At 59.0% G+C, this 11531-nt stretch overlaps 2 protein-coding genes across 2 annotated transcripts; one reads left to right on the plus strand and one right to left on the minus strand.

Moving 5' to 3' along the window:
* The first annotated feature begins 1636 nt into the window (after nucleotides 1-1636).
* LOC128946878 (la-related protein 6-like) lies at nucleotides 1637-6688 on the plus strand. The gene is made up of 4 exons (XM_054290875.1): nucleotides 1637-1803; nucleotides 3630-3828; nucleotides 5390-5685; nucleotides 6088-6688. The coding sequence occupies exons 1-4, from the start codon at nucleotides 1637-1639 to the stop codon at nucleotides 6659-6661; spliced, it is 1236 nt and encodes a 411-aa protein (XP_054146850.1). The 3' UTR covers nucleotides 6662-6688.
* Nucleotides 6689-8062: 1374 nt separating this feature from the next.
* IFI30 (IFI30 lysosomal thiol reductase) lies at nucleotides 8063-11058 on the minus strand. The gene is made up of 7 exons (XM_054291217.1): nucleotides 10889-11058; nucleotides 10095-10274; nucleotides 9576-9650; nucleotides 9406-9501; nucleotides 9177-9329; nucleotides 8261-8329; nucleotides 8063-8177 (listed from the first exon to the last, which is right to left on the minus strand). Exons 1-7 carry the CDS (start codon nucleotides 11021-11023, stop codon nucleotides 8112-8114), a joined length of 774 nt encoding a protein of 257 aa, XP_054147192.1. The 5' UTR covers nucleotides 11024-11058; the 3' UTR covers nucleotides 8063-8111.
* Nucleotides 11059-11531: the final 473 nt, after the last annotated feature.

The following is an 11531-nucleotide window of genomic DNA, read 5'->3' on the forward strand; positions in this document are numbered from 1 at the left end:
TGACAGGGCAAAGTCCATCAGAACTAAGCAAAAATGGTCCAAAAGTTGCTTTCAGCAACCAAACTTCTCCAGATCCCCATAAGCTCCAGCATTGATAATTTCTTTATCATGGCATTACCTGCACAGCTGGGCAGGGTGGCATAGCCCAAGGGTCAGGGGACACTGCAGTGCCACCAGCCTGAGGGTACTGCTGCTCTGGGGCAACCAGGACATCCTGGAGAGCTCCAGTCTGTGCATGGCTGCTGAGATGTGAGGCTGGGATGAGCCCTGGATTCTCCCCTTGTTTGTCCCCTTGGCTGGGATGGCTTCAGGGCCATGGGCTGGCACCCCTGGATTGTCCCCACAGTGCCACAGAGCAGCCCCACGTGTAGGAAGCCTCTGGGACAGGGACTTGAGAAGGGAAATGAGAGAAGTTCTCAAAACGAACCAACACAAAAATAGGGATTTGAAAACAGGAACCAGAGCCACCTCCTGTTGTTTGCCTGCAGCTTCTCCCATCGTTTCCTCTGCAACAGCACCTTCCCTTCCCAGTGCAGCCCTTGGCCTGTCCATGTGGGCACAGGAACATCAGCCAAGGCCCTGATGGACACCAGGAGAGGCTCAGGGGGGCTCCCAGCATCAGCAATTCCAGTTTGCACTGAGCTCCACAGAAACCCCAGCCCTGGCATTGTCCCCAGCCCTGGCATTGTCCCCACCCAGTGTCACCACCCTCACCTTCCCCTGCTGCCCAGCACAGGGCTCAGGCCATGGGGATGTTTCATTCCAGACCCTTCCCCTCCTGCCCCTGCCCTGCCCTGGGCTCCATCCCTGCTCCATCCCTCACTGGCCTGGGGGTGTTTCTGCAGGAGGTTTCATCCTGCAGGATGTTTCTGCCTTTCCCTGCTGCCCTGGCAGCGCTGAGAGCCCAAAGGATTGATTGGGAGCCCAGAGGATTGATTGGGAGCCCAGAGGATTGATTGGGGGCCCAAAGGATTGACTGGGAACCCAAAGGATTGACTGGGAGCCCAAAGGATTGATTGGGAGCCCAAAGGATTCCCTGGACAGAGGCTTCCCTCCCCTCCCTGTGGCTGTCACTGTCCCTGCACAAGGCAGGGAAACTGAGGCACAGACAGAGGCCTCGTGCTGCAGTTCTCTGCCCCCCTGGCTACCTGGGGGACAGGTTCTGCTGGCCCAGCCCTGCCTGGCCCTGCAGCTGAGGCAGGAGGAGCCTGGCTGATCCCAGGGCTCAGCTGGGGCCCTTTAACCACAAACAGGTTTCACCTGGAGCAGCAGTGTGGGGGCAGGTCCACAGCCACCCCTGCAGCTCCTCCAGGCTGTGTTTATAAACCCACACCCTCCTCACCCCAGGGGCTTTCTCTCTCTCTTCCCCTTTTTTTCCCCCCTTTTTTTTCTTTTTTTTTTTTTCTTTTTTTTCTTTTTTTTTTTTTTTTTTTTTTTTTTGCCTTTTTTTGGGAGCTTTTGGGGTATTTGGAAGTTGCTGCCTCGGGGTGTTTGGGATGTTCTGCTAGAGGTTAGAATTTCCTCCCATTGCTAGCAAGCAGGTAAGGACGCACAACCATCACCCACCCCCTGCCTGGGCTGGCAGGGCTGTCCCAGCATTGTCCCTCTTGTGTGTCCCACCCCAGGTGAAGGGACAATGTTGTCCCGTGGCCCTGGAGCGGCCCTGGGGCTCGGTTCCCAGCCCAGCTGCAGCCCCCCGGTGCCTGCACCAAGGAATTCCCCCCTGGCTCGGCCCCTCTGTGCCCCCTGGAGCTGCTCCCTCGCCCTGCTCGGCCACGAGGAGCCCGTGGAGAGCGGCACCAGGTACGGGCAGGGCTGGGCCTGGCCTGGGTGGGACAAGGGACACGGCTGGGGTGAGTTTGGTACAGCCTGGGAGGCTCCTGGGGCTGGGCTGGGGCTGTTCCTTGTGTCTAAGACAAGGTTGGTGGGCATAGGCTGGAATTATTCCCTGTGCCCAGGGTGCAGGTTGGGGCTGTTCCATGTGCCCAGAGCAAGGCTGGGGCTGTTCCTTGTACCCTGGGCAAGGCTGGTGGGCATGGGCTGGAGTTACTCCCTATGCCCAGGGCATGGGCTGGGGCTGTTCCCTGTACCCAGGATAAGGTTGAGGCTGTTCCCCATACCCAAGACAAGGCTGGTGGGCTCTCTGGACCCTGGGCAAAGCTGGTGGACACGGGCTGGGGCGGTTCTCCATACCCAGGGCAAGGCTGGTGGGTAAGGCAGGGGCCATTCCCTGTGCCCAGTGCAAGGCTGGGGCTGTTCCTAGGCTGGTAAACACCCAGTGTAAGGCTGGTGGGCATGGGCTGGGGCAGTTCCCCATACCCAGGGCAAGGCTGGAGTCATTCCCTGTACTCTGGGCAAGGCTGGGGCTGTTCCCTGGACCCAGATCAAGGTTGGTGGGCACAGGCTGGGGCAGTTCCCTGTACCCTGGGCAAGGCTGGGGCTGTCCATTGTACAAGGACAAGGCTGGTGGGCACGGGCTGGAGTCGTTCCCCGTGCCCAGGGCAAGGCTGGGGCTGTTCCCTGTACCCTGGGCAAGACTGGGGTCATTCCCTGTGCCTAGGGCAAGGCTGGTGGGCATAGTTGGGGCTGCTCCCTGTACCTAGGGCAAGGCTGGTGGGCTCCCTGTATGCTGGACAAAGCTGGTGGGCACAGGCTGGGACTGTTCCCCATACCCAAGCCTGGGGAAATCAGAGGGGTAGAACATTCCAGAAGCAGCTGGGGCTGTTCCCCATGCCCAGAGCGAGGCTGGAGTCATTCCCTGTACCCAGGGCAAGCCTGGTGGGTTCCCTGGACCCTGGGAAAGGCTGATGGGCACAGGTTGGGGCTGTTCCCTGTACCCAGGGCAAGGCTGGAGTAACTCCCCATACCCAGGACAAGGCTGGTGGGCATGGGCTGGAGTCATTCCCCATATCCAGGACAAGGCTTGGGCTGTTCCTCATACCCAGGGCAAAGCTGGAGTCATTCCTTGTACCCAGGACAAAGCTGGTGGTCTCCCTGGACCTTGGGCAAGGCTGGTGGGCACAGGCTGGAGTCATTCCCTGTGCCCAGGACAAGGCTGGGGCAGTTCCCCATAGCCAGGGCAGGGTTGGTGGGCAAGGCTGGGGCTGTTCCCTGTACCCTGGACAAGGCTGGAGTCATTCCCTGTACCCAGGGCAAGGCTGGTGGGCATGGGCTGGGGCTGTTCCCTGTACCCAGGATAAGGTTGGGGCTGCTCCCTGTACCCTGGACAAGGCTGGAGGAATTCCCCATACCCAGGGCAAGGATGGTGGGCACGGGTTGGAGTCATTCCCTGTACCCAGGGCAAGGCTGGGGCTGTTCCCAGGCTGGTGGGCACAGGCTGGAGTCATTCCTTGTACCCCGGGCAAGGCTGGTGGGCTCCCTGGACCCTGGAAAAGGCTGGTGGGCACAGGCTGGGGCTGTTCCCTGTGCCCAGGGCAAGGCTGGAGTAATTCCCCATACCCAGGAGAAGGCTGGTGGGTATGAGCTGGAGTTATTCCCTGTACCCAGCGCACGGGCTTGGGCAGTTCCCCATACCCGGGCCAAGGCTGGGGCTGTCCCTGGGTGTCTCTGCTGTCCCAGCACGGTGGCCTGGGCAGCACCCGAGCCCTGTGTCCCCATTTCTGTGCCAGGAGCCGCTGCGAGCCGGGGGTGGCGCTGCTGGAGCGCTCCTGCCCCGGCCCCGACCCGCAGCTGCTGCGCAGGATCGTGGCGCAGGTGGAGTTCTACCTGTCCGATGAGAACCTGGCCAGGGACGCCTTCCTGCTCAAACACGTGCAGAAGAACAAGATGGGCTTTGTCAGCATCAAACTGCTGACGTCCTTCAAGAAGGTGGGTGCTGGGGGTGCCTCCTGTGGGGTGTGTGGGGAGCTCTGGGTGGGTCCTGGGGCAGGGAAAGCTCCTGAAATCATCCCCAGGGTTGGCTTCACCTCTTCTACCCATGGAAGTGATCACCCCTTAACAAAAACCACCCAGGGAAATGCTGGTGGTGTGGCTTAGGGGGAAGTTGTGGCTCCTTGCCAGAGCCTGGGGGACACTGGGGCTGACAGCAGAAGGGGGACATTGTGACATTGGGGTCCCAGCCTGCCTGGAGGGGGTTTAGGGTGCTCTGGGGGATATTGTATGGGGTCCCAGCCTGCCTGGAGGGGGTTTAGGGTGCTCTGGGGGATATTGTATGGGGTCCCAGCCTGCCTGGAGGGGGGTTTAGGGTGCTCCCTGCCCCTGTGGGGGATGCAGGGTGATGGGGATTCCACCCGCTCTGTGCTCAGGGGAGTAGGGAAAGCTCCTCAAATCACTCTCAGGATTGGATTCTCCTCTTCTTCCCACTTCCCATGCACTGCTTTGGAAGTGATCACTCCTTAACCAAAAGAAATCCAGGGAGGTGCTGCTGGTGTGGCTTAGGGGGAAGTTGTGGCTCCTTGCCAGAGCCTGGGGGACACCGGGGCTGTCTGCAGATCCCAGAGCTGCTCACACAGAAGTGCAGGATGTTCCCTGCCCTCTGGGCAAAGCTGGTGGGCACGGGCTGGGGCTGTTCCCCGTGCCCAGGGCAAGTGTTGTTTTTACCCAACTGACAAGTGAGTCTCAACTCCTACTTACCCACGCAGCTGAGAGCTTTCCTTTGGAGAGACCTTTTTCTTTTTCCTAAAATTTCTGACCACCTCAGCACTATTAACAACTATTAGAAATTATTCACTTTCTATGAGGTAAATATGTACTTTTATGCCTAACCAAGCAATGTTCAAACCTGAAGATGAAGCTTTTTCCCACAACAACATTCACACTGTGACCCTTCACTTTGATATTGACTTAGGTCTTATGAGATCTTGCTAACACACGTTAGACTACATTGCCATTCTGGGAACAACAGGAGTGTTTCTGAGTAGGTTGCTTGCTGAAGAAATGTATTAAATCCTGCATTCATCGTGGCAGGAAAACTGTGAGGATAGATGTCAATGACCCCTGAGTCCCCTGATGTCTCTCTGCTGTTCTGCTCACACAGAATATTGCTCTGGGGAATACTGTGTGGGGTCACAGCCTGTCTGGAGGGGGTTTAGGGTGCTCCCTGCCCCTGTGGGGGATGCAGAGTGATGGGGATTCCACCCCCTCTGTGCCCAGGGGAGCAGGGAAAGCTCCTGAAATCATCCCCAGGGTTGGATTCACCTCTTCACTCTTTGGAAGTGATCATCCCTTCACCAAAAAAACCCCAGGGAGGTGCTGGTGTGGCTTAGGGGGAAGCTGTGGCTCCTTGCCAGAGCCTGGGGGATGCTGGGGCTGTCAGAAGTAGGGGGACATTGTGACATTGGGGTCCCAGCCTGCCTGGAGGGGGTTTAGGGTGCTCCCTGCCCCTGTGGGGGATGCAGGGTGATGGGCATTCCACCCCCTCTGTACCCAGGTGAAATACTTGACCCGGGACTGGCGCCTCACCCTCTACGCCCTCAAGTTCTCGGCGCTGCTGGAGGTGAACAAGGAGGGCACCAAAGTGCGGCGGCGCCTCCCCATCCCCGAGCACCTGCTGAGCGTCCCCCCGAGCAAGCTGCTGCTGGTCTGGGAGCTGCAGCCGCGGGAGCAGGACCTGCCCCTGCAGAAAACCTTCCTGGACACCATCACCAGGATGTTCAGCCCCTTCGGAGCCATCGCCTCCATCCGCCTGCTGCGGCCGGGCCGCAAGCTGCCCTCGGACGTGCGCAGGTGATGGTGGGGCCCTGGAAAAAGTTAAAGATGGAGTCTGAAATGTTAAGCTTTGTGTTTTCCCAGATCAACTGCACCTGTGTAAGCAGTATGATAAATTATATAATTGTTAGATGTGAGGATTGTTTAGTAATTAAATATAATTCTTATATAACCATAAGAAGAATAATGGGAAGCTATGTTGGAAATTCAGAGGGGGGCTAAATCTATGTATGCAATAGAACAATATAAGTTAAATAATTAACATGGAAATTATATAACGATAGAGTATAAAAACATTATCATTTCGGATGTATGGTCAGAGTCAGATTGGGTTGAATGAACCCCTGGCACCCAGAGCTCTTAATAAAAAGCACCGCATATAGTCCCTCCGTGATTATGTGTTTCTGCACGCTAACACAGGTACTCAGCAAGGTTCCCGGAGCTGCTGAGCCGCTGCTGTGCCCTGGTGGAGTACGAGAGCCTGGAGAGCGCCCGCAGCGCCGCCGACAGCCTCGGGCAGCGCGCCTGGCACGGCGGCATCAGGGTGGTGCGGCTGTGCGGCAAGGGAGGCAAGAAGAAATCCAGCGAGGAGAGAGCGGCTTGGAAGGTGCCACCACCGGCTCTGAGCATCCCCCGCAGCCCCAGGGAGGGCTCCCTGCCCTGCAGCGCTCCCCAGCCCGGTGATGCTGCAGGGTCGCTGTCCTTCCTCCTGGACCAGGAGCTGCTGGCACCGGCGTGGCCTGGTGGTGATTTCACACCGGGAGATTCCAGAAGCTTCCCCGGCTCGTTCCTCCCTGAGCTCGGGGTGGGCACTGAGAGCTGCCCCGGGGGTGCAGCGGGGTCCTGGACACCCTGGAGCAGCGGGCTCTGTCCCAAAGGTTCCCTCAGTGATGCCCAGGGGGTGTCTGAGCCCCTCAGCCTGTGGGATGGGGTCCTGCCCTTGCCCAGCAGCCCCAAGAGCTTCGGGAGAGAAGAGCTCGTCCTGCGGCGCTGAGAATCCTTCAGTCCAGGGCTGGGGGTTCTCACTGTCTCTTCTTCCCCTTCTTCTCTCGAGAGGAAGGCTTTCCTATGGTCCTGCGAGCTGTGGGCAGTGGCAGAGCAGCTGAGCCAGGGCACAGAAGTTTTGGGGCACGGGCGATGCTCGAGGCAGAGCAGCAGCAGAAGCTGTGCTGTGCTCATGCCAGTGAGACTGTGCTTGCTCAGGGCCCAGAGCTGGGTTTGGGGTCCAGGTTTTGGATGAGAAATGGACAATAAAGAGAGATGAAGTTTCCAGGCACTCTCTGGTTGATGGTGTGATTTTTTTGAGGTGTTTTTTTGTTGGTTTTGGGGGGGTTTTGTTTTGTTTTTTGTTGGATTTTGGGGGGGGTTTTGTTTTGGTTTAGTTGCTTGTTTTTGTTTGGGTTTTTTTTTTTGGTTTTTTTCCCCCCTTATGTTTCCAGGCCTTGCTGCTGCCTGAGGTTCAGCCAGACAATGGAAGGAGGGTCCCTGCCTGCAGCTCCCTCCCTTGCTGTCCTTGGGGTGGTGGGGACACTGAGGGGTGCCCAGGTTGGCTGACCCTGAGACAAGAATGATGCTGTGGTGGCAGGGCCATGGTTTTTCCTTGCTCTTGGCTGTTCAAGGCTCTCTGGCATCTCTCAGGATGGAATATGGGGGTTTCTTGTGTCCCTCCTGCTCCCACCGCCTCCCCAGCTCCTCTGGGAAAGGGTTTAGGGGAGGCTGCAGGTGACTCTCAGGGTGTGCAAGTGCCCTTGGGCTATGCCCAGAGCTGGGATGGGTCTCACACCTCGTGTGAGGAGAGCTTTGAGCAGCCCCTGCAGTCAGGAGCCTCTGGCTGAGGATGAGGGGGATGGAAAACAAAGCAGGTTTGGGTTCTGGTGCCCATCACCCAGGCAGGGCCCTGGCACTGAGGAGTTGTTCTGCAGGTAGGGAGGAGAATTCTCTGGATTAGGAATCCCTTGTCCTTGTGGTGAATTTCACCCCCCAAACTTCAGCTGGGAATGGCTTCTTGCTGGGGCAAGCAGGTCTGGTCTGGGAAATTCCAGAGAGATTTGTTTGTCAGGGAAAAGATTCCATCCCAAACCTGCTGGTTGGGAATGGGGAACTGGTGGGAACTGGAATGGTCTTGGCCCCAGTGCTCTGAAACTATTGAGTTTAATGCTGTCAGTGTGAGGAGAGAGATGGACACTGGAGCTGCTCCCCAAGACTTGGAGAGAGGAAATGTTCTGGTGCTCAGCAGAGTTCCATGGGAATCCTCAAGGGGTTTCTTTGTCACCTTCTGGAGCAGGTAATTCCCAGGTCTGGAGGGCAATCCCAGAGCCCAGCCCCTCTCCCTTCCCACTGTGCCAGGGCACAACCACCCCCTCCCTGCTCCCCCAGCACAGCATTCAGATCCTGCTGCTTTTCCATAAAAAATCCTTTTTATTGGCCTCTCCCTCAGCGCTCCCTCAGCGCCTGCAGCCAGGCCGGATCTTCGGGGCCTTGGAGCCCCCGCAGGCCTCAGGCTTCTCCCCCTGCCAGAGAGCAGCCATGAGAGCCCCAGCAGGGATGGGGACGTGTCCCCAAGCCCTGCTGTCCCCACAGAGCCCTGTCCCACCTGGTAGAGGTGACAAACCAGCGCCAGCAGCGAGGCCTCGGCCTGTGCCTGCAGCTCGTCCGTGTGCTTCTGTGGGGGTACAGGGGCTGGTCAGGGGCCTTTTCAGGCCATAAAGCTGGGTCCCAGATTTATGGGGCTGGGACTGGGGCTGTAACAATGGCTTTTCAGGCCATAAATCTCAGAGAGAGGCCGAGTAGGAATTTATGACAGAATTTGTTTTGTTTTTAGGGCTGTGTTTTGTTCTAAGGGGGTTGGCAGTTGTATCTAACCCCTCTCCTTACTATGGGGTGCTGGGGCTGGTTGTAGCAGCGGTTGCAGGGTGTGGTTGACTGGTAAATTTGGGGGTCTCTTTTGTCTCTTTGGTGCTTATGGTTTATTTAGTGGGGATGTTGGTGGTGTTTGTTTATTCAGTGTCACTGGTGGCGGATCCTTATCCAGAGGCTTGGGGTAGTTGGGGTGTTGTTGGTTATGGCAGGTTTAGGTTCTGGTGCCCGTCACCCAGCCAGGGCCCTGGCACTGAGGAGTTGTTCTACAGGTAGGGAGGAAAATTCTCTGGATTAGGAATTCCTTGTCCTTGTGGTGAATTTCACCCCCCAGACCCCAGCTGGGAATGGCTTCTTGCTGGGGCAAGCAGGTCTGGGAAATTCCAGAGAGATTTGCTTGTCACAAGTGCTCAGGGGAAAGATTCCATCCTAAACCTGCTGGTTGGGAATGGGGAACTGGGATAGGGCTGGTTGTGGTGGTGGGGCTTGTCATGGGGGTGTGTTGGGGTTATGGGTGGATGAGGGGATGGTGAATATTGGGGGCTTGCTGTCAGTCTGGTCAGATTTTAGTGCTGTATTCAGAGGGTGAACAGCCATGGTTACAGCCCCAGGGTGTCCCAGCCCCCCTGGCACCCCGTGCCCCCCTGCCTTACCCCGTTGATGGTGATCCAGGGCACGTACTGGTGTGGAGGATCCAGAGCCTCGGTCAGCTGGGCGTTGTGGTGCATCAGGGCCACCCCTGTGTCCCCCTGCACGCAGGCGCTGATGCGGCCGCTGTCCACCTCGGGGGCATAGATCTGCAGGCACTGCGGGCACAGGGGACACTCAGGGGGACAGGGACATCCCCCAGGAGAGGCAGTGAGGGGCGGGGAGGGGACATACAGCCTCCAGGTTCTTGGTGACGGAGCTGCCCGACTCCAGGCAGAAGATGACGGGGAAGTAGGTGCTGAAGTTCTTGGCCTCGTGCATCAGACAGGCCTGGGGGGACAGGGCGGGCGATGAGGGGACACTGGACCCCTCCATGCCAGCCCCGTGGGAACGGGCAGCGTCACCTCCATCATGTTGCCCAGGCATTCCTCAGGGCCGTGCTGGCACTGGAAATCCAACTTGCCGCTGACGTTCCTCTCCTGTGGGACCAAGAGGGGCTGAGTGGGGCCGGCACCACCAGGGAGAGCACCGGCTCCTGTCACAGACATCTTTTCATTAAAAATCCTTTCCTTAGGGCTTTTTCCTTCTGAGAAGCCTCAGAAACAAAATGTAAACATTGATTATCTGCTGCTGTGGAATGCAACAGGTGCATCTGTGATTGGTCTCGTGTAGATGTTTGGAATTAATGGCCAATCACGGCAGAGCTGGCTCTCTCTCGGTCCGAGCCACAAACCTTTGTTATTCTTTCTTTTCTATTCTTAGCCTAGCCTTCTGATGAGAACTTTTCTTCTATTCTTTTAGTATAGCTTTAATGTAATATATATATCATAAAGTAGTAAATCAAGCCTTCTGAAGCACGGAGCCAGCATCCTCGTCTCTTCCTTCATCTGAAAACCCCTGTGAACACCATCACAGGCTCCTACCTGGGCATTGCCATAGGGCACCAGGGTGATGTTTAGCATCTCCTCGGGCAGCAGCAGCCAGGTGGGGAAGAGTTTCAGCACCAGGAACTCGCGGCAGGCTGGGCACAGGCTCTCGTAGTACAGGCTCAGCTCCACGGGCGCGGCCGCGGGGCGCGGGAGGCTCCGGCAGCGGCTCTGCACCTGCACACGGGAGGGTTTCGGGGTGCTCGGGGGGGTATGGGTGCTGCACCCCCGTTCTAGTGTCTGTAGGGATGGGGTGAAGCTCCGGGATGCAGGGAGGAAGGGGGAGATGAGGGCGCGCAGGGCTGGAGGGAAGTGAGAGTGGCTGAGAGCTTTCGGGGCTTTCCACCAGAACTTCCCCAAAACATTTCAGGGGAAAACAAATTTAGAGCAGGATGTGCCTGGGTGGGGGGATGGCCCAGCACCCAGTGCCAGGGGGAAGCTGCAGCCCCGTGGGGCTCACAGGGCGCTGTCAGCACCCGGCTGTTTGGGGCAGAATAAGCCAAAAAGCGGTTTTAGGCTTAAAAAGCAGAAGTGTCAGGGGCAGCTGGGGAGGGGATGCTGGCAGGGTTCTGCTGGACCACAGCCGTTCGCCGGGGATCTGGGGAATGCCGTGGTGCCCGTGTGGCTCTGAGCATCCCCGTGGATGTGACAGCCTGACCGACACTCGCAGCTGGCACTCGCTCCGGGCATCGCTGCCCCAACCCTGTCCCCGCGTTCCCGGGCAGGCGGGAGTGACCCCGCGTCCCGGTGACCCTGCCCTTGTCCCCAGCCCCAGCAGCAGCAGCTCTGACCTGGCAGGCGACAGCGGTGTCCCGGGAGCTGCACCAGCGGTGGGCAGGGTGATCACAGCCGGGGGCCGCGCCGAGCCCCGGCGCCACCAGGGCCACCAGGGCCAGCAGCACAGGCAGCGCCACCGCGGGGGCCATCGGGACGCCGGGGTGACGCGGAAACGAGCCCGTCCCAGCGGGGACTTTTAAAGCCGGGCAGTGCCCGCCCTCCGGCCCTGCCTGCCCTTCCTGCCGCCCCGGCCGCCGCCTCCCGTGACGCCGCCGCCCCACGTGGGCTCCGCCGCCGCCGCTCCCGCTGCCCCGGGCGGGCTGGGCTCGGTCCCCGCTGCCCCCGGGCTGGGCTCGGTCCCTGCTGCCCCCGGGCTGGGCTCGGTCCCCGCTGTCCCCAAGCTGGGGCTCGGTCCCCGCTGTCCCCGGGCTGGGATCGGTCCCCGCTGCCCCCGAGTATGGGACTCGGTTCCCCGCGGGTTCTGGCAGTGAAAGCCGGCCCGAGCAGCCACGCGTGGAGCTCCCCCAGCAGCAAACGGGGCTGGGTGTCGGTACAGCCCCGGTGGGTGCGGGACGGGGCTGCAGTCCGAGACATCCCGAGCTCAATCACGGGAACCTCGTGGTTCCCCCGTTTGTAGCCGCTGTTTCCGGCCCCTTC

This window comes from Melozone crissalis, unplaced genomic scaffold (genome assembly GCF_028551555.1).
Source record: "Melozone crissalis strain CALT ecotype California unplaced genomic scaffold, PUWL_Pcris_2 ptg000088l_1, whole genome shotgun sequence".
NCBI lineage: Eukaryota > Metazoa > Chordata > Aves > Passeriformes > Passerellidae > Melozone > Melozone crissalis.